Source organism: Protopterus annectens, chromosome 9.part0 (genome assembly GCF_019279795.1).
Source record: "Protopterus annectens isolate FY-2018-M chromosome 9.part0, PAN1.0, whole genome shotgun sequence".
In the NCBI taxonomy this organism is placed as follows: Eukaryota; Metazoa; Chordata; order Ceratodontiformes; family Protopteridae; genus Protopterus; species Protopterus annectens.
The window spans coordinates 1,411,567,737-1,411,594,187 of record NC_056743.1 but is presented as its reverse complement, the minus strand read 5'-3'; the positions used below and the strand labels follow the sequence as shown (position 1 = coordinate 1,411,594,187).

Here is a 26,451-nt window from a genome sequence, read left to right as displayed (position 1 = left end):
CTTGATAGCTGATCATTTAAAAGCTGAATGTTCCATCTCTGCTGCCTTTAATCCACAGGCTTTGGCAGACAGAACAAACTTATTCTCAGGGGCCTTCTTCCTTCCTTGGCTGAGGCTAAGACCCCTACCTTGGCCTCTTCTTCTTCTTTGGTTAAGGAGTCAAAGAAGAGGTCCCCCTGCCTCTCCGAGGGACTCTGTCTTTGTTAAGAAGCCAAAGAAGTCAATGGATTCAACCCTCTCGGATTCACAGCAGTCTGCTCCCCATTAGGAGCCTACAGTCTCTTTAAGATCCAGGGGAGATCATTTATATTTCTCCGACTCCAGTGTCGGCTCCTACTTTGGATCCGAGGTTTTTGACTAAGTCTCCTGCCCTGTCCTCTATGTCCAAGCACTCCTAGCCCCCCTGAGTAGCTTCTTTCAGGTCCTCAAGAAGCTTGTCAGAGGGGGACATGGGCAGGGTAGTGAGGAGGTTACTTAAGGCCCAGATCCAGATTGGGGTAGTACCCACTCCATTCCGTGTTGGATCTGCGCGCTACCCAGGTCAATCTATCCAGACTCCTCCTACGACCTATCCCCTGGCTTTGGATTCTAGAGATTCAGGACTGCTGTATGCATCAGACTCAGTGCGGAGGAAGCTTCCTTCCTTGACACAAGTATGCCCTTGACTAGCCCAGATCCGACTTTGTTGGAGCAGAGTGAGTCTCAGAGCCATGGCGTGGGTGTTATGTCCGGGAGAGTGTGATTGTCTCAGTCCTTCTCAGAGCCATCCCTTCCCTTGGGTCCTATCCTGTCTGGAGGCCATGGATCCAGTGCAAGTTCTGTCTGTTTCTCTTCAGTAGCTTTAGCTCCAGGGGATCTGAATAGGGCTTTGCCTGGGTTGGAGATTCAACCGTGCAAGTTAACCAATCTGCCTCTCTACTGCCATCGGATCCAGGCCTTCCTTTCTCCCATCCTGCCATGAGTCTTCCCATCCCAGGCGGCTTCCAAGACTTCCCTGCACTGGAGGGATCCCCCTTCTTCTGATACCGCCCCAGAATACCCCACTGAGGAGGTTCCTTGGAAGAGGACATGTAAAAGGAGGCACGTAGACTCCCCTTGGAGTTCTTAGCCAAGGATACTGACTACAATGAGGGGGAAGGATCCCCTCAATTCCCACCTGAGGATGTCTCTTTCAGAGATATTTTGGAAACTCTAAAGAGGAAAGGTGGGTGGTCTGCCCAGCCTTCTTCCTGTGAGGAGTCAGTTCTCTTGGAGGCATTTGGGACTGGCCCATTTACTTCCTGGGTGACCCGCCTGGCAGATGCCGTAGTGGATTTAATATCCCACCGTGTGTGGAAGGTAAGGGACACCATCGAGTCTATACCCAAGCGGCCCAATAGGTTTTTAGTGCCTCTTACAGACAGGAGACACTGGAGTAAGGGCCCCATGGTCGATGCTGTCGTGGTGGCAGCGGCCATGAAGAAAGAGCTGGCAGAGGAGACTGCTAATGCCCATCCACCAAACAAGGAGTCCAGAGTGTTCAACAGAATTGGGAAGCGCATTTACGCTTTGGCAACTTTTGCACTGAGGTTGTTAAACTACCTAGCTCATTTCACTCAGCTACAGAGGGACTTGGTCAAAGAACTGACAGCTTCTCTCTTGAGTCCATGCCTGTGGAGGAATTTAAGAAGGCTTCTCACAAGCTGGCCACTCTTTCATCCTTCCCCAATTCTCCGATGAAGTTAATCTCCAATACCATGGAGGGTACCTCTCGAGCAGCCGGTTCAGGACCCTCCCTAAGGAGGCTTGTCTGGATGAGGCTATGTGATTTTGCGGAACCCTTTTAGGCGTCATTTGTCAGTGCCCCTTACTATGGCTCCTCCCGTTTTGGAACTTTGGTTAGAGACATCCTCACTCGCAATGAAAGGAATGGGAAGACCCTTTCTGTTGTTGGAAGTTTTCTACCCTCCGAGGTCCTTTTCCAGTAACCAGCATGGGGCAAGAAAATGTTGCTCCTCAGGTCCCAAGGGCCTTTCCAGGACCTGCATGGAAAAGCCTCCTCTGGGGCGAAGGTGGAGGGTTTGATGGTAGACGTCGTGCCAGAGGCAGTCCGCAGAACCAGGGCTTTAGAGAACCCCCTTCTGATAAGCCCTGTTAGTGCTGCCCAGCTGTCTGCCTCTGGAGGCAGTAGTTAGACGATAGGCTTTGCACATCGAAGCCTGGACTCAATTGACTCAGAACCCTTGGGTGGTTATGTTCCCTTTTCCATTCCCCCTCCGAACTCAAGAAGCCTCCCAGGCCTAACACTTGATCAGTGGGAGCAGGCAGAGCAAGAAATCCAACAGCTGCTGCAAAAGAATCATCCAGGAGGTCCCAACCGAACAGAGAGGATTCGGAACCTACTACCATTTCTTTTTAGTGCCAAGAAAGACAGAGGACGTAAGGCCCATTTTGGATCCCAGCAAGTTAAATACGTAAAGAAAGCAAGGCTCCGAATGGTTATGTTTCAATCCATTCTGCCGTTGTTGCACAAGCATGACTGAATGTGTTCGCTAGATCTCAGGGACACATACTATCACATCAGAATAGACACTCAGGAAGATATCTGCACTTCCAGCTGGGAGCCGATCATTACCAGTTCAGAGCACTGCCCTTTGGACTCACCACAGCCCCCTGGGTGTTCATCTGCATGGTGGTGGTAGCCACTCATCTGGGGCTCAAGGGATTCTAGGTGTTTCCATATTTAGACAATTGGCTCCTAACCGCCCCCATGAAGCATCGACTGATTCAAGCCAACCAGGGATTGATTACTTTATTTAGTATAATCCCTGGGCATCACCATAAATATGAACAAGTCCAACCTTACTCCAGATGTTCATCGTGCATACAGCTGCAGTCATTACAGATGGGTTATCCTGCCGTCAGGCGGGTCCTCGGTCGGCCGAATTCCAAATTCTAGGTCCGGCGTCGGTTGTCGTCGCTTCTTCCCTGATGTCAGAGTGGCAGGGGTATAAAAGAGGCAGCCGACGCCATTTTCTTCAGTCTTTCTTGCCGCCCGGTGCCCGAAGCAGAAGCAGTTCGCAAGTGCCGGTCGGCCATCTCCTGAGATTTACGAAAGTATTTCAGCCGAAGTCTTCTTTAAAGCTAAGTACCCCGTTGGGGAAACTTTTCTTGCCTCAGACCGATGTCAGACAAAGTTAATAATTGCATTTCTTGTGGGAAGCAAATACCGCATAAGGATTTCCACTCTTTCTGTATACCTTGCTTAGGCCCAGACCACGACGTCTTGGCCTGCCGTTTTTGTGCTAGATTCAACAAGCGCACTATTAAGCGCCAGGCGGAGTTTGCCCGTCATTATTTTGGCAAAAAATTTAATTATATCATGTCGTCGGATACACCGACACCAGTTTTGAGCACAAGACGCAAAGATAAGGACCGACATCCGAGGTCCGCACCGCGTACTGAGACCACGCTTAGGCCGACTACCGGTTCTCCGGTTCTCAGCGAGGCGCCTACGCAGCCCCTGAGTACCGATGAAACTACATTACCGGTGACTTCAGTACCCTAGGTCGCAGGCTCCTCTGTCTCCATTCCTACTGCAGATACCGACGCCACTCTTGGCGGGGAAACTCAAAATTTAGTCAGGCCTGCCATTTCTGAAGGGTCTTCAGACCTTCCACCTTCTCTATTAAATACTTCACTAAATCTAAAGCAGCCATGAAAACTAAAAAACAGGGTCCTCAGACCTCCTCTCAAAGCTCCATGCTTAAAATGGCTGAGGATTTGATTACTCTCATCAGGGGTTCTCAACCCCCCTCTGACAAAAGACTCAGACTAGAGGAAAACTACCCTTCCTCAGACCAGGCTTCTATTACCTCAGAACACTCTGAGGACCAGGATTACGCCTATTCCCCTTTCGAAGACTCTGACGCTGAGGAGTCTATTCCCTCGGTCTCACCCCCTGAGGACTACTCTTTTGGGGAAACCCTGCATACATTGAGGGAACACTTTCACTGGGAAGGCCAAGATTACTCAGATTCCAAGAAAAGGCTCAGGGAATTTCTACTGCTCCCCCAGCATAGGCCCCTGGCTATCCCTCCTGTTTTAGATATTTTGGATGATGTGTACACAGAAGCCAGCCTTAATCCAGATTCTTTACCTCGAGCCCCTGTTAAACCAGACAGGTATTACCAGGTTCCTGATTCTCACCAGTTCCTTTATAAAAGCCATACTGCTGACCCAGAAACTATTTCACAGGGTCCCAAGGGAATTAAGGCCTCTACTGCTAAAAACCCTTTACCTTCAGAGAGAGATTCCAGAGCATTAGAAAGGTGGGGGAAAAAGGTGTATACCTCTGCCACTTTAACCATGAGGGCATTAAACTGTCAATTCCATATGTTAAAGTACCAACAGTTTTTGTTATCTCAGTTGAAAAGCAAAATGACACAAACAGAACAACCAGATTTGAAAGAGTTGCAGGATTTGTTGCATGGTGCAGAGCAAGTGGGTAAACATACCTTGCAGTCTGGTTTTGATGCTTTAGAGGCCTCATGTAGAGCTGCTGTTACGGGGTCTGTTATACGTAGACATGCTTGGCTCAAACCTTACCAGATCATGTCAAAGCAAAATTACTAGATGCACCACTTCAAAAAGATGTATTGTTTGGTGTTAAAGCTGAGGAGGTACTAAAGAAAATGGAGGAAAAAGCGAAATCAATGCAAACAGTGGAAGATTTCCTGCAGGTATAACCTCCACGCTTCAGCAGAAACTGGCCTTCAAAAAAATTGGTCCTTTCCAGCCACGGACAGACCTCAAAGGGGCAGATACAGACGCCCAAGGGGTAGAGGGCAACCTCAAGGATCTTACAGAGCAAGACAGTGGCAAGCACCAACCCCAAGAGGTGGAGAAGATAGATCACAGTCATTTAGAAAACAGACACAATGACTTCCCCCTATACCTGCCAAGCAAAGCTTTAATGGCAGCACCTTTGGGCGGAAAACTGGCATTATTTTCAAAAAACTGGCATATTGTTACAAAAGACAAATGGATTCTGGACATTATAGACAGAGGCTACAGGTTCCACTTTCATACCCTTCCAAAAATGAGAGGCATGCCAAACCTGCCACAAAATCAAAGGGCAGAGGCACAAAGACAAATTTCAGCTCTCATGGATATGAAAGCGATTCAAGAGGTACCTGCAAAAGAACAAGATCAAGGTTTTTGTTCCAGACTATTCCTGGTACCAAGGAAAGACAAAGATTGGAGACCTATTTTAGACCTATCCATCCTAAACACATATCTACAGGTGCCAAAATTCAGGATGCTCACATTACAGCAGCTTCTTCCCATGCTGGGCAAGGAGTCTTGGCTGGTAACATTGGACCTCAAGGAGGCATACCTGCATGTCCCTATCAGACAAGATTGCAGAAGATACCTCCGATTTCTTGCAGGTTCAACCCATTACCAATTCTCTGCATTGCCCTTTGGCTTATCTACTGCACCCAGAGTGTTTACAAAATGCCTGGCATCAGTAATTGCCTTCTGCAGACTACAAGGAATACAAATATACCCCTATCTGGACGACTGCCTGATCCAAGCGGACAGCAAGGATATTCTATTGCAGCATCTGGCGTTTGTAATAAAACTGTTAAACTTCCTGGGATACACAGTGAACAAAAAGAAATCAAAACTAATACCTTCTCAACAGATAATTTTCCTGGGTGCCAGCTTGAATACAACCACCCAGATGGCCTACCTCACGCCAGACAAACAAGGGCAACTGTCTCAATACTTCAGCAAAATGGCAACTTTCATCAGGCTAACTGCAAGGAAAGTCCTGCAGGCTCTGGGATTCATGGCATCTTGCATCCTACTAATCCCATGTGCAAAGCTGCATATGAGGAAACTTCAGTGGTACCTAAAAAAGTTATGGTCTCAACACAGCCACAGCTTGGAAACAATTATACCACTCATTCCATGCCTTCAAAAGGAATTTTTGTGGTGGGCTCAAGCATGTCAAAGAAACACAGGTCTCCCTTTCTGTGTACCTCAAGCAACTCAAATCATCACAACAGACGCCTCAGACTACGCCTGGGCAGCACACATGGCAGATCAGTGCATTCAGGGAAAATGGTCCCAAAAAGAGAAGCACCTACACATCAACCAAAAGGAGATGCTAGCCGTGCAAAATGCTCTTATGACCTTCAAAGACCTACTGTATCCAGGCCAGTTATTGATAAGGACAGACAACACCACAGTCATGTGGTACATAAACAAACAGGGGGGGGAACTCATTCATACCCCCTGTGCAGGCAAGCCATGACCCTATGGAACACAGCACTGGAATTGCAAATTCAACTACAGGCACAATTCCTGCCAGGGAAGGAAAACACACTGGCAAACAACCTAAGCAGAAATATGACAGATCCACATGAATGGAAGTTGCATCCTCAAGTTTTCACAAAGATAACTCAGGCATGGGGACAGCCAGACATAGATCTATTTGCTACCCACAGAAATTACCAGTTGAAAAAATTTTGTTCAAGGACCTATCATCCAAAGGCCTGGAAGGTGGACGCGCTCTCTTTCAATTGGACAACATTGACAGTCTATGCCTTCCCGCCTCTTCCTCTACTGACCAAAGTTCTATTAAAAGCCAGAGCAGAGAGGCCACAAATGATTCTCATTGCTCCAGACTGGCCAAGACAACACTGGTATCCGCTCCTAAAGAGCCTGACACACTCCCCACCATGGATCCTACCTCTAGTCCCTCTTCTGTTGTCCCAGCACAACTACAAATCCCTTCACAGCCAGCTCAAAACCCTAAATCTAGCTGCATGGAGAATTCCTTAATTTCCCAACAGACTCTCCTCTCCAAGGAGGTGCAGGATGTCATCTTGGAGGCCAGAAGACGTTCTACTAGAAAAGCCTACTCCGCCAAATGGAAACAATCTTGTTCCTGGAATCAAGAAAAGGGCCAGAATCCTTGGGTAATAAATATACCTCAAATTTTACAGTACCTAGCTGAGATGTTGAACAGTGGACTTTCCTTCTCCTCCATCAAGATCCACGCTTCAGCCTTTTCTGCACAATACAACACAGACCCTCCTTTATTCTCACATCCTCTCTTAAGGCAGTTCCTCAGAGGGGCAAAAAATATAAAACCCCCAAGGAAACCACCAGTTCCAGCTTGGGACCTCAACTTCGTATTGGAAAAGCTGACCCTTTGAGCCAGCTTCTTCAACAGAGCTACAATACTTGTCATGGAAAACAGCCTTCCTTCTGGCTATCACCTCAGCACGCAGGGTTTCGGAACTACAGGCCCTCATGGCTGTGCAACCATTCATCATTTTCCATCAGGACAGAGTTTCCTTACGAACCAACCCTACCTTTATGCCAAAGGTAGTATCCAGTGTAGCTTTGAATCAGACTATCCACTTACCTACCTTTTATCCAAATCCACAGAACAAAGGGGAAAGACTACTACATTCCTTGGGACATTCACAGACAACTTTGTTAGTATTTGGACAGAACATAGCCATTCAGGAAATCTGAGCAACTCTTTGTGTCCTATGCTACAGGTGCTCAAGGAAAGGCTATTTCCAAACAGACAATTTCAAAATGGACAGCCCACTGCATACGCTTTTGTTACTCATTTCATGGAAAAACTGTGCCTGCATACATCAGATCCTACTCCACAAGGGCCACAGCTACCTCTGCAGCTTTCCTCAGGGGGGTCCTTACCAAGGACATTTTGGAAGCAGCTACTTGGAGTTCAGTGCACACTTTCTCCAAGCACTACCACCTTCCACTTTACTCTAAAGCTAGAGTGGGCTTTGCCACAGCAGTCTTGCAGGGCATCCTTGCTCCTCCTAGTTCCACTTAGTGCCTACCACCCCTACTTAGCTTTGGGATTCTTCCCATCTGTAATGACTGCAGCTGTATGCACGATGAACATAGTACAGTTTTGTACCTACCATAAATGTAGATGTTCGGGTGCTCATACAGCTGCAGTCCAGGTTACCCCCCCCTCCATCCCCTCTTAGGACAGGCCTTATGACAAACACCTTTATCATACAATCTATTTGGGGTATTCTTTTATGGTGTATTTGCTTGCAACTACTGTTTTTTGATTTATCTATATTGCATGTTTGCATAACATTATATTTTGCCTTCCTTCTGGGGGCACCTGACATCTGGGGAAAGAAAAACTGAAGAAAATGGTGTCGGCTGCCTCTTTTATACCCCTGCTGTGCTGACGTCAGGGAAGAAGCGACGACAACCGATGCTGGACCTAGACTTTGGAATTCGGCCGACCGAGGACCCGCCTGACGGCAGGATAACCCATCTGTAATGACTGCAGGTGTATGAGCACTCGAACATCTACATTTATGGTAGGTACAAAACTGTACTTTCAGACTTCATAGGTATGCAGCTCAGTACCAGCCATCAGTTAGATTCTCTTCTCCTACAGTAACCATTCTGAGAAATCAAGTCCAGCAGTTATTAACCAATCCAGTCCCCTCTACGCATTTGATCTTGCAGGTTTTGGGGTCCATGTCTGCATCCATTCTGTTAGTTCCCCTGACCAGGTTCTTCATGAAGGTTCTACAGTGGACTCAGGGTCCATGTCTGCAGCCATTCTATTAATTCACCTGACCAGGTTCTTCATGCGGGTTCTGTAGTGAACACGGGGGTCCATGCCTGCAGCCATTCTGTTACTTCCCCTGACCAGGTTCTACATACAGGTTCTACAGTGGACATTAGCCACTTAGTGGTCCATTCTATCTCAGCCCTTGTACCTTTGCATCAAATTGACTCCCGTATGCAAGCGTCATGTCAGATGGTGGATTCATTCTGACAATGTTATTCTCGGCTTACCCTTTTCAGCGATCATCCGACAGCCACTGTGACTACAGACGCTTCCCAGTTCGGGTGGGGTGGGGGGGTCATCTCCCAAGACCAGTTTGCATATCAGTGTTCTAGAGATGAGAGCTGTCTTTCTGATGTTGCAAACCTTTCAGGACATTCTCCCTCTGGGAACTATTGCAGTACACACCAACAGCATGTTAGTTGTTTGGCACATCGACAAGCAAGGAGGAACCTGTTCTTACCCCCTGTGCAAGGAGGCCATGAGGGTGTGGGAGTGGGCAATCTTTTCAGACTGCCTTCTACTTACAACACACATCCCAGGGAAAACCAACGATCTGGCAGACAGATTCAGCAGGTCGCTTCTTACCCCGCATGAGTGGTCCCTCAACCAATAAGTAGCAAACATGATCTTCAGCAGATGGGGTCAACCTTGCTGTGACCTTTTTACCTCTCCCCGCAACAACAAATGCAGTAAGTTTTTCATTCTGATCCCTCCTCCGGGGGAGTCCCCGAGGAATGGCTCTAGTCCACGATTGGTCCCGAGGTCTCCTGTATGCTTATCCTCCTCTTCGACTCATTCCCAAATTTCTTTGGAAAGCAAGCAGATTGAAGAGTTCAGTCCTCCTCATTGCCCCCTTCTGGCCTCGCCAAGTGTGGTTCCCCTTCCTAGATCTCACCTGAAGTATCCTTCCTGGTTACTGAAACCCACTCAGGACCTCCTCTCTCACCAGTCAGGGATCCAACACCCAAATCTTCAAAACCTGAAATTGACTGCTTCGTTTCTTCAATTCCATCCTTGATTAGACAGTCCAGGCTTCAGTCTCTGGTCCAAAAAATTCTAGCATCGTAAAAAGTTTCCACTAAGATGGTTTACAATGGCAAGTGGAAGAGATTTGTTGTTTGGGCTACCAACAAGAACATTGATCCTTTCTCAGCACCTGTTCTCAGACATGTTACTGTTTCTCTCCACCATTTTCTACGAGAGAGCTAGATTTTTTACTATTAAGCTACAGTTAGCTGCCATTTCTGATTTTCACATGGCTAGTCAGACTCATTCCTTGTTCATGTTTAGATTATGTAAATTCTTCATGAAGGGCGTTTTCTTATTGAGGTTCCCCATTAGGGATCCTCCTCCTCCTTGGGACCTTACTCTGCTGGTGCAGGCATTGACACAGGGCCCCTTTGAACCTGTGGCTATTTGCAATGTGAAGCTTCTGTCCTGGAAAACAGCTCTCTTGGTGACCGTTGCTTCTGCCAAGAGGATTTCTGAGCTTTAAGCTCCGTCTTCTAAGCCGGGTATATATCAGTTCACCAAAATGGCTGAAGTTCGAACACCATATGTTCGAACTTCTAACCACGACGTACAAAAACATCGAAGTCTCAGAACAGCGATTTTTTTCCCAGGGAAAAAAAAAATCGCTGTTCCAAGAAACACACAACACAAGCACACCAAAATAAGCAGCAATTCACACACAAACACTTTAAATCCTACATCTAACCCTACACTAAACTGTACGTACACTACTATCTATCCACTTACCTTAACCCAAACCCTAACCCTAAGGTCTGTCACGATCACACACTCACCTGACCCACGCCCTAACCCTAACTCACCTATCCCACCCTAACCCTAAAGTCTGTCATTATCGCACACCCACCTCACCCGTGCCCTAACCCTAATTGTCCACACAATCACACATTTACCTGAACCCAACCAGTAACTTCCCACCACAGTCCTGACAATTGTGAAGCCACAGAAATGGCCCACTGAATTCTTTCCCTCAAAGAATTTGGTGCTCTGCGGCTTTGCGATAATCAGTGTTCGAGCTTCACAGTTCGAACATCTGGTGTTCGATCGTCAGCCATTTCGACGGACTGATATAGACCCTTCTAAGCCTCCTTGCATCGTATTCCATAGGGATAGGGTGTCCTTATGCTCTAATCCATCCTTTATGCCTAAGGTGGCTACAGAAAGTAATATCAATCAGTCCTTACAACTTCCAGTGTTCTTTCCCAATTTCAAACAAAGGGGAGTATGTTCTTCACCTTTTAGATGTTCATAGACAGCTCTGTTTTTATTTACACAGGACCAGTCAACACAGAAAGTCTGACCAGCTTTTATAGCTTTTTCTTGAAATAGACTTGAACAAGCGGTATGGGAAGTTACCTTGGCAGAATGGATCTCTGATTGCATCTACTTCATTTATTCTTCCAGAGGATTACAGTTTCCTAAACCCCGTAGGGCACATTCTACCAAAACCACGGCTACTTCATCAGCTTTCTATTCATAACCTCGATCAATGACATTTGTGCAGCAGCTACATATTCTTATAGTCACACCTTTGTGTCTCATTACAAGTTGGCTGTTATTTCCAGGAGCAGGACTTCCGTTGGCTCGATGGTACTCCAGCATGTCCTTCCATGATGGCCACCCAAGGTTCTCGTATCTGGGTGACTCTGACCCTGCCATGAGAGTGAATGAAAGAGACAACATCAGATTAAAAAGTTTTGTCTTACCATAACTTGGCATCTGTGTTGTCTTCCTTCATTCATCCTCACATTCCCACCAAACCCCCCCCCCCTTGTCTTTCTTCTTGAGGAACCTGGATGAGCTCAGGATGGTTAGTCCTTTGTCTGTGCCTCTTCTGCTAGTCTTTCTTGTCTGAGTTTGGCATGACTAGATTTGGCAAACTCGATCTGAGGTAGTTGGGTGAATGCAGGGTATTATGGGAATGAGAGAGGAGCTTGAGAGTCTGATCCAAGTCTGTGGAAAGTGGCCAAACCGAGTCCGAGACCCTGTCGTGAGGATGAATGAAGGAAGACAACACAGATGACAAGTTATGGTAAGACATAACTTTTTATTCGCATAGTGGGCGCAGACTTGCTCCCAGAATCAGGACTTCCCCTTCAAATTCTCTCATTAGGGTCAGACCCTAACCACAGATGCTTTAGAGACAGCTGGGGGGGGGGGACTCACTTACAGAACCTACAAATCCAGGGAAAGTGGGATTTCAACATCAAGGACAGACATCAATTAGAAGGAACTCATGGCAGTACAAAATGACCTGATAGCCTTTAAGGGAAAAATGGACACCAGGCATCCTTTTAATGAAGACAGACAATACCACAGTAATGTGGTAAAGACAGACAATACCACAGGAATGTGGTGCATAGACAGGGAGGAACACATTCCTACAACCTTTGCCGTCTAGCAATGCAAATCTGGGATACAGCACATTCCTTGGGTCTGCATCTCCATAGCACAATACCTCCCAGGGGTTCAAAATGCCCTGGCAGACCATCTCAACAGGAATTTGATGGAACCCCATGAGTGGCATCTGCATATCGAGATTTTTCAGACTATAACTTGGGCTTAGGGAGTTCCACAGGTGGACCTTTTTGCATCCAAGGAAAACGCACACAAAAATTCTGCACCAGGAACAAACAATAGATAACCTGGAAAACAGATGCCTTCTCCTTCCCATGGACTCAGCTTTTCATTTATGCATTCCCCCATTGCCACTTCTACCTCATGTCCTTCTCAAGATAAGAGAAGAGAGCAAGCGCCAGACTAGCCCAAACAGCATTGGTATCCACTCCTCCTTGAGCTTACTGACCACATACCATGGCTGCTGTCCCATAGGGTAGATCTCCTGACCCAGAACGGAGGAAAACTTGTCCATCCCAGCTTGCAGACCCTCAGCCTTAAAGCTTGAATGATTTCATTACACCCTGCACTGGTGCTACTTTGAGTAAACAAGTGCTAGACCTTCTCAAAGAATCTAGAAGCCCTAGCACTAGGAAATCTTACAAAGCTAAGTGGAAAAGGTTTTCTGTTTGGTGCAAAGAACACCACCTAGATCCTCAGTCAGCTCATATTTCCAACATCTTGGAATTCCTGACTGGCCTGCTGAATCAGGGACCATCTTATTCTTCTTTTAAAATACATGCTTCTGTCATCTCTGCATACATGCCTTCTCTCCCACCAGTTGTCTGCCATCTGCTCTTAAGACAATTCCTTAGATGAGTAATTCACATTATACCCCCAGAAGCAAACCCACTGTTCTGTGTGACCTTAACTTTGTGCTAAAAAAGCTGACCTTATCTCTTTTTGAACCAGCAGCTTCTGCTGATCAGAAGTTTCTGACATGGAAAACAGCACTACTGCTGGCTATCACTTTAGCCAGGAGGGTTTCTGAGTTATAGGCTTTCATGGTAGTGGAAACTTCTCTTATCTTTCACAAGGAGAAAGTCTCACTTAGAACCAACCCCTCCTTTATCTACTAGGTGGTCTCTGACACCACTCTGAATCAGGCCATCCATCTCCCTACCTGCTTTCCCAGCCCAAAAAACAGAGGGAAGAGAATTCTGCATTCCTTGGTTGTGCACAGATAGCTACGATTTTACCTGGACAAGACAAAAGCCCTGAGAAAGACTTAACAGCTTTTCACTACCTTTGCCCATGGCTCAGAATGCAAGCCAACTTCTAAGCAAACTATTTCCAAATGGATCTCCCATTGCATTTCCTTTTGTTACAGTTCTCATGGCAGGGTCCCACCAGTTAAGATTAGGTCTCATTCCACCCGGACTACTGCAGCCTTCATTAAGGGGTTCCCCACTAAGGATATCTTACATGCTGCCACCTGGTCTTCAATGCATACATTCACCAAGCACAACCACTTGCATTCTTCTCCAGGTCTAGAGCAGGCTTTGCCACTGCTGTCCTGCAGGACATCCTTTCTTTTTCTTAGGCTCCTTCCTCCCTCCTTTCAGCTTTGGGAATCTTCCCAGTGATCAGAACTGCAGCAATGAAACACTAAGAACATGGTACAGTTATGTACACTTACCATAAATGTAGATGTTCGAGTGCATTTGCTGTTGCAGTCTTTTTTCCCTGTCTCCTAACCCCTTAGCCTACAATGTAGGTTTCTCTCTGCTTTTGCAGTTCAGCCAAGGAACCCTTCCTTGACTTTCTTCCTCTGTCAGGTTCTCATTTGGCTGCCTCCACTCCTCTTAGTTGAGGGCAAGGAAATACTGGTATCAAGACACAGGCTGGCTAATTTTATGCCTAAATGTACTGACGTTGGTCATGGAGTCCGCCAGTCTGGAAACCAGAAAGATTTTTCTCTGGTAGTCAGGCCAGCTGAAGGCTTTCACAACAGGAAATCCCAATAGTCAGGACTGCAACAGTGAATACACTTGAACATCTATATTTATAGTAAGTGTCCACAACTGTACTTTCCTCAGTAGGCTAGGAAACCAACCACTAGAACGTCTTGCATATCCAAATGGAAAATATTTCCTGCCTGGTGTCACGCTAACAAGCAGAACCATACTCAAATGGGTTCCTGCTATTTTCTCATTTGTTTGAGCTATTAGGAGCCAGTCTAGCCTACTCCTCTATTAAGGCACACTTATATGCTTTTTCTGTGCATTTGCCTTTAGACCATCCACTGCTTTCTAGGCTTGAGGTAAAGCAGCAAGGTGTACTTCATTTGAACCCACATAGGTAAGCTATTCTTTCCTTGTGCGACCTAAACTTTGTTTTGGAAAAACTTACTCAGCCACCTTTGGAATCAGCTGCTTCCACTTCTTTCAAATTCTGTACATGGAAAACCATTGTACTAGTGTCTGATACTTCTGCTGGAAGAGTTTGAGCTTCAAACCCTTAAGACTTCCCATCCCTTCTTTATTTTTCATAAGTACAGGATTTCTCTGAAGGCCAACCTCCTTTATACCTAAGGTGGTCAGTGTCTTGTCCTTCGACCAGAATATTAATCTTCCCACCTTCTTTCTTAACTTTCAGAACATGGGTGAACAAATCCTGCATTCATTGGATGTGTACAGGCAGCCCAGATTTTACTTGGGTAATGCCAAAGACATTTGAAAAACTGACCAGCTGTTTTTTTTTTTTTCCCCTTTCAGGAGGCCAGGTTGAGTAATCCAGTCTCTAAACAAACTATTGCTAACTGGATTTCTAAATCCATTTCCTTTAGTTATGTCCACCATGGTAAATCCTGATCTTCTCCAGTTAAAGCCTATTCCACCACAGGAGTTACTTCTTCTGGAACTTTTTACAAAGGAATTGATTCCAGTGCTATTCTAGAAGCAGCCACTTGATCTTCTCTGCGCACTTTCACTAAACATGAAGCCCCTGACTAAAATGTTCCACACCCTGAAAAATGACTGTAAATCGTCTGCAGTGTGTCTGTTTATATCTCCTAGTAGTGCATTCTGAGGACCCTGCTGTTCAAAATGCTCATAATTGTGGGAAAAGTGCAGACCCTTCTGTAAGCAGTCAGATTTTTGTTGGCAGAAGGAGTCACACAGCCAGATAAATTCTGAAAGTGTTCATTTACATGGCAGCTGTGTTATTGACAATTTCTGCACCTACACAAGAGATCCCTGTTTCTGCACCTACACAAGAGACCCCTGCATTGGGTACTTAGATTGCAGTGGCAACAATGCAATCACTGACTCTCCGGGAGTCTCACCTTGCCACAGTGGTGCAAGTATCACCCTTAGTGGTGGCATCACTCCCCATATCTCGCCATTAAACATTCTTCCACACGATCACAGCCCACAAGTGTCATTATTGCAGACACTTCTGCCCTAGGGTGGGGGCACTGTAAGGGCTGTGCAAGGCTGATGGACTCTATTATAACATATACGTGTTCTGGAGCTCCTTTCAAAGTCTTATCTCTCGGGGACCAGTAATTATGCACACAGACATGCCAGTAGTTTGGTACATCAGTAAACATGCTGGAATGCCCTCTTTTCCCCTTTGCTGAGAGGCAGTCAAATGTGGGACTGGGCCTTGGAGCACAGCATGTTCTTTGTTGTAGGTTGCATTTAACACTCATTCTTTTTCAGCTCTAGGCAGTAGCTATCCAGCCTGCTATCAGTTCTGAATGTCATATTTACACGACTATTGGCAAGCATTCTCTGAAAAAAAAAAGCTTACTGTCAGATAGGATGAGCAGGAATGTGATATTTCCTCACTAATGCTCACTTAGTGTTCTTGTGGCAGGTAAGATATTACAAAGATGTGGCCATCCTGCTCTCAGTTCTTTACTTTGCTGTTCTGCACAAAATGCAAAAATTTATTCTTGCTTTTCCATAACCTGGGCACAACAGTCAGGGATGGCATATCCCAGGAATAACTTAAGGGCTTCCTGTATGCCTACCCATTTCAGCATCTGATCCCCATGACCATTCAAAAAGCCTAACTGCACAGTTCCAGGCTGATACTGGTGTTCTCCTAATGACCAGCCTAAGCATGGATCCCCATGCTACCCAACTCCCCTCCACTTTAAAGGGACTTCTAATCTCTCCCTGTAAGACACTGATTACTCACCCATTATATTAGCCATGCCTAGACATAACTGCCCTGAAGCTATTGGCCTGGCTTTTTCAATTCTATTGTCTTGTATTCCCAGCTTCACTTAAAGGGTCAAGGCAATCTTACTAGACTTGCAGAAGTTAGCCACAAGGCTTACTTACAAGGGTAGGTGGCAGAGTTTTACAGAGTGGGTGCAAGCCAGAGAATCCCCTGTCACAGGCCCAGATGTCTTGTGCTTACCTGTCTAGTAGAGATTTTCAGCCAGCATATGTCCTTCTACTTCATATTGGGCTCCCAGTGTGCCATCATATCTGCCTCTGGAATGAGAAAGGCATTCATTAAAGGCTTTTTTCATCTGTAGTCCTTCCATTAGGGAATCAAGTGTATTTCTTGTAGTAAAGTTAACCAGTCATCCATTTTAGCCATTCCATAGGGACAGAGTTACTATCTGTGCTGGAACAACATTCAAGACCAAGGTAGCCACACAAACTTTGATTCATTGCTGATTGCACTTTGGTGTTATTCATGCCCGCAGCATTAGTTGTTTACGTGAGCTGCTTTGTCACATTCAAGCCAGTAGCCTTGAAAGGCAGACCACATAGAGCTCTTTTGTGTTACTGTAACAAAGTGTATTGGTTATTTTCTGAAGCAAGGGTAAGTAACAAACCCTTGAAGTTGGATATAACCTTATTACCTTGTACAATATCAAATCATACAGTGTTTGTTGATATGGACGGCTGTCTGATTTTTTTTTTTTTTTTGAGCAGGAAATCTCTGCCATGACATCATAAAAGACTGAACCCACATGTAAATTAATTTTTTGGCAACTGTGTTTTTATGTTAAATGCATCAGCAGGAGTTTCTTAGCCCTAGAAATGCAAGTTTTCAACTAGATCTTGCAGTTATAACACCTTCCATTGAAAATGAACACGTGTGATGATGATGGTAATGTAGTGAAGCCACAATGTGAGTAAGAAGCTGAATTCTAAAGTAGTAAACTTTACTTACCACAATGTCTCACAGTTGTATGTAAGAGCTTTTTGTGGATGAGATTGCACAGAAAAACTGAGCCAGCAGTGAAACAAACAAAATGCAATCTTCACTTGTTCTTTTAACATGAGGAATGTAACTGCAAATGAAATTAATTGTAAAGCGAAGATGCTCAGAAACTGAACATTGCACTTTCATCATGCTTTTCCCATGATTTAAACACATTAAGTGTAAGAAAATCACTTCAGCTGAGCAAGAATTTAAAAAGCTGCTTTTCTTATTTCACTGAAAAGACTTGTTTTGTCCCATTTAATGTTGCCTTGATTTTAGTCTAAGTAGCTGCTCTTGGCTTTATTGGCCGGAATGCACCCATGAAGACTTAAAAAGTAAAGACACGAGCATTTGGAAACCATGTAGCCTAAACACTTTTTTCTTAAAGGGTTGTTTGCATACGTCCGTCTCATGGACTTCCATTAAGGAGGTTTAAGGTATTACACACTGAAGACTCTAGCTTGCTTGGGTCTTTCTTGTAGTTTTTACTGAATGGTTTGTGTGTGTGACCTTTTTACGTTTTGATCACAACAGTCAGGGATGGCCTGTCCCAGGAATAACTTAAGGGCTTCCTGTATGCCTACCCATCTCAGCATCTGATCCCCATGACCATTCAAAAAGCCTAACTGCAAAGTTCCAGGCTGATACTGGTGTTCTCCTAATGCCCAGCCTAAGCATGGATCTCCATGCCCATGTAATACTTAACTGACTGCTGACACCTTCCAGTGTTTTCCCTTTGTACCAGAATAGAGGGAAGCATATCCTGCACTGCATAGATGTGCATAGGATCCTTAGGTTCTTCTTGGTTAGAACTATGGACTTCAGGAAGTTGGACCAGTTTATTCACTTCATTCTTAGCAGAACATAGCAAATTGTCTCACACATCACTCTGTCCAAAACACTGGCTCATCCAAAAGCTCTTCCCAGTGCAGTCATGGACATCTCCACAGCCCCTTTCAGTCACACATCTGTGGATGATGTCTCTGTAGTAGTGATTTGGGAATCCCTGCACTGTTGCACCAAGCCTTACAATGTAGTCGTGTTATCCAGATCCAGATAGGAGCACTGAACTGAGGGGTTATTTTTCCATGATGGAAACTCAGTCCACAGTATTACTGAGGTTGTATCTCATTACAAGGTATGAAAGTTGTCATACCATAACGGTAGAACTGGAACACAGTGACATCCTCTATAACAGTAGCTCCTCCATCCTCTGGGTCTCATTCATTTGGTAATGCCAGTGGCTCAAAAGGCAGCACACCCACCTCTGGTGCTGGAAGATCAGAAAGCTGTCAGTTCTATCACCAGTCCAGGTACATGGATTAATTTTTTAGTACCAACTCTAGTGTATCTTAAGAAGGGTGCTCAACTCCTGAGTATGCTGTCTTTCAGTTGAGAAGCTAAACTGCAGTCCCATTTGCCTGAGTTGGATGTACCTCTGGTGGTTGTAAAAGATCCCATGGGGTTTCATAAAAAAAGAGCAGAGGAAGTTCCCTGGTGCCTTTGCCAAATTTCCCCTCATCCGTATGAATACCACCTTGAATCTCTCATGAAAAGAGAATGTTGGCCTAGTGAGACTAACTCAATTAAAAAAAAAAGTAAATAAAGAAATAAATGTAAATCAAGGGCAAAACTACTGCAGAGCATACTCTGACAACCCACATCTTATGGTGAACTACTTATATAACCGATTAAGTAGCAGAAGTATTTCAGGGAATCTGGACACTAACAAAGTAAAGTGTCAGCTCAGAACTAGAAACTTAACAGCACAGGGGCATTTTGTGAGTTTTTCAGAGATGAAAATTAATCTAGGACAGTTCCAGGTGCTAAGGGGTTCTAGGGCCTTGGCAGCAGATAGTCTACAGTGTTACTGAGGATGTCACCTTGTTCCATATCTGTCAGTAAAATAATTTGTAACTTTGGTGCTCTACACTTTTAGCTTAGTTACACTACTGAGATTTATCATTATCAGGAATATTGTAGGCATGTTTGGGTATAAATTGTCATACTAGAGTAGTAATTGTCTATGTTAACTAGTTTTTCTTTGCATCAGCTGTGTGGTGCTCTGTTCACTTTCTGCTGTCAATCTCATTTCTTCATTTAGTAGTTACTGTACATATAATTTTTCTATTGTACTTGTTTTTCTTTGTAAAATTTCATTTAAATTGCATTTCAAATGTACACATAAATATAACTTTTTCCTTTTGGTGAGAAAACGTACAAGCTGGTAAAGTGTACAGCATGTTACATGTTACATGGTTTAATTTTTTTTTAGGCCAGCAATGAGCCTGTTCTGCGAAGGATTGCAGTTGATAAATGTGCACGGAGAGTTCGTCAAGCTCTAGCAAGTGTAAACTGGGAAACTAAGCTAACACAGTGGCTTCACTCAACCTTAGTAGAAACATTAAGTTTGCCAATGTTGGCAGCTTACTTGGATGCACTGCAAACACTGAAAGGAAAGGTAAGTTCAATATCCTAGTACTAAACGGTTGTTGGCTGTCTCTTTGACTTGCTATAGTGGCAACTTTATTGAATTTGTAATCGTTTTTGTGGTGAAAGATAAGATTATATTGGATGAATCTTAAATGACTAGGAAAGCCTTCATTGAGATATCTAGGATAAAATAAGACAAAGTATGTTAGTTGATTATGCCTGTGTCTACTTTTACACATATTTTCTGATGCTCAATTTTGTTCTATTTGAAAAAAAAACGCAGAATATAGAAAACAGTTTAAAGTAGTACATTTTTTCCTTTTTCACTTGCTGCTCTTTTTCATCTACAGTCCAAGTGATGTGGTTGTTTAGTGATTCAAGTACAGCAGAAGGATTAGGATTTTGACATAACTACTGGAGCAAGAAAATGCTGTTCACCCTGATGTTGATGCACAGCAGTGTCATTTTCAGACATTGAAATTCTCTATACTGATATGCTCTTCTCATAAAGGACCATACAATATTATTAGTTCCATACTTGCCACTTTTCCCCTTGTTTTGCATTCCATGCCCCATTTCCGTTTAGCCTGTACTCTGCCATGCCATACAAGTTGAAAGCAATAGTTTTGGGTCACTCCCTTTTTAAAGGAGAACCGCCCCCACATACTAGAAAAAAAATGTTTATTTCATCATGTCTTGATGTTTTCTACATTTTAACACCACTTTTTGGACTCTATATACATACTTGTTTATATTTTTAAATGTAATTCCAGACTCTATCCACATGATGTCTGGTATCTTGATTTTTTTAGTCTGCCTCTAGGTATCCCACAATGCAGTGTTTGGCTTTAAAATATTACATCATAGCCCCTAAGCTCCTTTCAGTGCATTCACTTTACATGTTTTCCATGTATACCCTGCTTTCTTTTAGTTAGTCAAGTTTAATTGCCATTTATTGCTTTCCAATGACTACTTAAGACAAGCAAAGATAATCACACATAAAAGTATTGTCGGTATCTGTTAGCAAGGATAATCGCACAGAAAAGTATTCTCAGTGTCTGTTACTTTTTTCTTTTTAAAGTGGCCAGTTTTCATTCTTTTGTTATTCCTGAGATGTAATGCTTAAACTAATCTCTCCTCCCCCTAAACACCTCTCCTTTTGTATCTGTCAAAGTGGCAAAGGTAATTTGAGCTGTTTGCTGCTGTGATTGATAGCTCACAGCAGGAGACAAAAGTTCACGTACTTGTTGCCTTGTATGTCCACCTACTTACAGTGGGACACTTATTTTTGCTGCACCATAGCCTCTTTCTATCCTCAAATTTTAATCCTTACTACCTACTGATTGGTAAAACATTGTTTGGCAAACTTTCCAACTCAATTTCCAGGGATTTCTGAAAAGCAGAATTCTTAAATAATTGTGTCACAAAGGCCATAAAAAATCAAACATTTTGTTTTTTATATAGCACTGTGATGCACTTAAAATAAGACATTTTACATCAGTGTGCATTTTCTAAACAATGGTAATGTAAGAGTAAACTGTGACAGTATTGACTTAACAGAGCTCACCATTGATTACCTGAGAAATTATGAGTGACAGGTCAAAATTAATATTTAAAAAATCACAAGCATTCATGAGCATTCTGCAAAATCAGGGACATTTGAGATGTATGGTTTTGGGCCATTTATTTATTTTATTTTACAGTGGAGTCCCGAGGAGAAAAGCTCCAGATTAAGCAAAAATTACAACAAAAAGCTTCAGTTAAGAAAATTACACTAAATATTAATATACAGAGTTGGTACAAAGAGTTCCCATTAAGCAAATTTCAAAAGCTCCAGTTTAGCAAATTTCACATAGACATTAAGAATATATACAGTTGGTACACTTCAGCAAGTGTATGAGGAAATACAGGTAATGTGAATAGTCAGAGACTAAGGTACTGTGATAGGTAGAGACTATCATTTACAGTAAAATGGGTTAGGTAAAAATAGGTACTATATACAAATATTAAGCTACAACATTCAAGAGTGTAAGAGCAGAAAGCAAAGGAAAATTGTGAGGTTAAGAACAAGTAGGGGACAAAGTTATAGTTGAGAAGAAGAGAGATGTATGAATGTTAGTAGGTAATTAATAGGAGGTTAAAGTTTAAGTTGGATCATGGCATAAACATGACTTTGAGTTTAGCAAGTGGGCTTTTAGTTCTTTTTTGAAAAAATTAAGTGTTGGTAATAGAACATAAGTGTAGAGGTAATTTTTTCCAGGTGTTGGCTAAGGAGTGGCTGCATAGGAGTTTGCCAGTGTTTTTCTCAGGCATATATACCGCTAAAAGATGCTGCTGTGAGCTTTGATGAGCTCAATTTGGAGTGCAATAGGAGGTTAGGGAAGAGAGAGTAGGGAAAGGGGTGGGATTGTTAAGAATGGATTCATTTAGGTACAGCTGAGGTAAAAGCAATTGATGGTGGAATTCTAGGTTGTAGGCTTTTCAGACATGCACAGTGGTTACCTGTTATTGTACTGTTGTCCTTATTTGCTATCCGTAATTTGTCTCTTTTGTAAATGGAGGATTTATCCAAGTTGTCTGCAGTAGTTTTCTTAAGCAATAAATCACTGTTAATTCATCTTGTCTGATTTATTTTTCACACATTGTAACTCAGTATGCAGCCCCCTTCACTGTTTTGTTTCTGATTCCAGTCACTTTAGTTTTTCATTCCTCTTTATTAAGCCATACCACATATTATGTTTATTGTGTTTATGTGCATGTGATGCCCACCACTGCTACCAGTATGTGATAAGCACCAATATGTGTCATCCTCATGGTGGGCTAGTAATCAAGGAGCTTAATCCTTGCCACTGATACTGGAGAGGGACATGCACTTGGAATATAAATGGCTACATTCGGTATTTTCAGATGCAGACCTCTCTGTATCAAGTACAGTTTCCCTTAAGAGCTCATGGGGAACACACTCAGCCTGGGGTTTGGATGTCTCTATATTTGTCACCCTCCAAGATCCCCAATAAGACTCTCCACTGGTACAGCTGTAGAGTTAGGTCCTCAGCTGAGTGTACAAGCCAAGTCCTCCAGCTCCCACTCTGTAAATCCTGTGCTTCATGTCCCTGTCCCTGGTAGCTGACACGCAAACACACACTCTGACAGATTTAATTTTCACACACACACACACACACACACACACACACACACACACACACACACACACACACACACACACACGAAAGGCTGGCACAGATTTAGCTGCTGTTCCCCCTTCTACCGAGAGTATAAGGTAGATGTTCATCGTGTTACACTGCTGCAGTCATTACAATTACACTTGGGTTATCCTGCCGTCAGGCGGTCCCTCAGTCGGCCCGAGTTCCAAAGTCTTGGTCCGGCGTCGGTTACTGTCGCTTCTTCCCTGATGTCAGTGCGCCAGGGGTATATAAGATGCAGCCGACACCATTTTCTTCAGTCTTTCTTGCCGTGCGGTGCCCGAAGCAAAAGCAGTTCGCAAGTGCCGGTCGGCCGACTCCTGAGATTTTCATTCCGAATCCAGAACCGAAGTCTTCTACAAAGCTAAGTACCCCATTGGGGAAACTTTTTCTTGCCTCAGACCAATGTCAGTAAAAGTTAATAATTGTATTTCTTGTGGGAAGCAAATACCTCATAAGGATTTCCATTCTTATTGTATCCCATGCCTAGGCCTAGACCACGACGTCATAGGTTGTCGGTTTTGTGCTAGGTTTAACAAGCGCACTATAAAACGTCGGTTTGATTTTGCCCGACATTATTTTGGCAGAAAATTCAATTACACCATGCCGTCGGAACAACCGACGACCGGAATATACAAAAAGCGCAAAGACAAGGACAGGCATCTGAGACCCAAAACTGACGACGAAGCCTCTTCTAGGCCAGTCGCCAGTTCTCCGGTTTTCAGCAAGGCGCCTTTGCAGCCCCTGATGACCGCTTCTTTGGAACCACAGACCACCTCTAGCTCCCACGTGGAGATGGCTGGGCCTTCGGATACACCAGATTTACGGCCTACCGAGGCTAACCCTTCAGGAGGATCCGGAGTAGCTGAACAACCCGCAGCTTCAGAGGGTGTTTTCAGACCTACTCAGTTAACCATTAAATCTTCTGCTAAATCTAAAACCCTTTTAAAAACAAAGAAACAACTTCAACATTCACCAGGACAGGCCTCCATGCCTAAGAAACAGATGCTCAAAATGGCCGAAGACCTAATTACTCTGATCAGGGGGTCCCACCCTCCTCCTGATAAAAGGCCTAGACAGGATGCAGACTATGACTCATCCGACCAGGTGTCAGTCTCTTCAGATTCACCCTCAAACCAAGGATAATCTTTACCCCCTTATGAGGATTCTGATGCTGAGGAATCAATTCCTTCAGCTTCTCCACCAGAGGACTACTCCTTTGGGGAAACCTTACGTACCATGAGGGAGCAATTCCATTGGGAGGGCCAGGATTATTCAGAATCCAAGAAAAGGCTCAGAGATTTCCTTTTATTACCTCAACACAGACCCCTTGCTATTCCGCCAGTGTTAAATATTGTGAATGATGTGTATTCCGAATCCAGTTTAAATCCTGATTCTTTACCTCCTGCTCCAGTTAAGCCAGCCAGATACTACAGAGTCCCTGACTCTCACAAATGTCTTTATAAAAGCCCTGTTGCTGACCCTGAAACTATTTCACAGGGTCCCAAAGGGGTGAAGGCCTCTACAGCAAAAAATCCAGTCCCCTCTGACAGAGATTCCAGAGCATTAGACAGATGGGGGAAGAAAGTATATACATCTGCAACTTTAGCAGTGAGGGCCTTAAGTTGCCAGTTTCACACGCTTAAATATCAGCAATATTTGATGTCTCAGTTGAAACAAAAAATGCTTCCAAATTCAGATCTTCCTAACTATAAGGAAATGCAGGATTTATTGCATGCAGTTGAACAAGTGGGAAAACATACTTTGCAATGTGGTTTTGATTCATTAGAGGCCTCCTGTAGAGCAGCAGATGTTCATCGTGCATACAGCTGCAGTAATCACAGATGGGTTTTCTGCCGTCAGGTGGGTCCTCGGTCGGCTGAATTCCAAAGTCTAGGTCCGGCGTCGGTTGTTGTCACTTTCTTTCCTGACGTCAGTGAGGCAGGAGTATATAAGACACAGCCGACGCCATTTTCTCCAGTCTTTTTTGCCACGCGGTGCCTGAAGCAGAAGCAGTTCGCAAGTGCCGGTCGGCCAGCTCCTGAATTTACAAAAAATTGGAAACCGAAGTCATCATTAAAGCTAAGTACCCCGTTGGGGAAACTTTTCTTGCCTCAGACCGATGTCAGAAAAAGTTAACAATTGTATTTCTTGTGGAAAGCAAATACCGCATAAGGATTTCCATTCCCTCTGCATACCTTGTTTAGGCCCAGACCATGACGTCTTGGGCTGTCGCTTTTGCGCTACTTTCAATAAACGCGCTATTAAGCGTCGGGCGGAGTTCGCCCAACACTTTTTTGATACAGCCTTTGATTATAAAATGTCGTCGGAGACTCCGACTACCGTTTTGTCCAAAAAACGTAAAGACAAGGACCGACATGCGAGGTCCGCGGTCCCCACCGACACCACGCCAAAACCGGCTACACGTGGTCCGGTTCTCAGCGAGATGCCTATGCAGTCCCTGACTACCGACGACACTTCTTTGGCGGTGTCTTCTGTAACCGAGACCGCAGGTACCTCGGCCCAGACCCAGACTACAACCACCGAAGCCACTGTGAGCGTTGAGCCTCCTAATGTGGACAGGTCCACTTCCACCCATGGTGTCTTTAGACCCTCATCTTCCTTCTCCATTAAGGCCTTTACCAAGTCCAAATCAGCCAGGCATCCCAAGAGGCCTGTTGCACAGGGCCCATCTCCAGGCCTCATGCCTAAAAAGCAGATGCTTAAAATGGCTGAGGATTTAATTACTCTTATCAGGGGTTCCCAACCCCCTCCAGACAAGAGACCCAGAGTGGAGGAAGATTCTCCCTCTTCTGATCAGGGCTCCATTTTTTCAGAACATTCTTATGCAGAGGAACACTCTTACTCCCCTTTTGAAGATTCTGATGCAGAGCAGTCCATTCCTTCTGTATCTCCTCCTGAGGATTTTTCTTTTGGGGAAACCTTGCACACCTTGAGGGAACACTTCCATTGGGAAGGCCAAGACTTTTCTGATTCCAAGAAAAGACTTAGGGAATTTCTTTTGTTACCTCAACACAGATCTCTGGCGATACCTCCTGTCTTGGACATACTTGATGATGTTTATTCAGAGGCTTGCCTTAATCCGGATTCCCTGCCTCCTGCCCCAGTCAAGCCTGATAGGTACTACAGAGTTCCTAACTCTCACCAATTTCTTTACAAAAGCCATAATGCTGACCCTGAAACCATTTCTCAAGACCCCAAGGGAATGAAGGCCTCTACTGCTAAGAATCCACTACCTTCTGAAAGAGAGTCAAGATCCTTAGAAAGGTGGGGAAAAAAGGTATATACCTCGGCCACCCTAGCCATGAGAGCCTTAAATTGTCAGTTTCATATGCTTAAATTTCAGCAGTTTCTGTTATCACAATTAAGAAATAAAATGTCTCAACCTGAACAACCAGACTTGAAGGAGTTGCAGGATATGATGCATAGTGCAGAACAAGTGGGTAAACACACCTTACAATGTGGCTATGATGCCCTAGAGGCCTCAAGTAGAGCTGCTGTTACAGGATCAGTCATTCGTAGACATGCCTGGCTTAGGGAACAAATCTTGCCTGATCATGT

The 26,451-nt window shown here is 44.3% G+C and overlaps 1 protein-coding gene across 4 annotated transcripts in view; it reads left to right on the top strand.

Moving 5' to 3' along the window:
* KANSL3 (KAT8 regulatory NSL complex subunit 3) overlaps window positions 1–26,451 on the top strand; it is a 2,067,031-nt gene that overhangs the window by 380,098 nt on the left and 1,660,482 nt on the right. For all 4 annotated transcript variants that reach the window (XM_044084373.1, XM_044084371.1, XM_044084372.1 and 1 more), the window contains exon 5: window positions 19,509–19,694. In XM_044084373.1, the coding sequence (XP_043940308.1) occupies window positions 19,509–19,694 (186 nt within the window). The remainder of the gene's footprint in view (window positions 1–19,508; window positions 19,695–26,451) is intronic.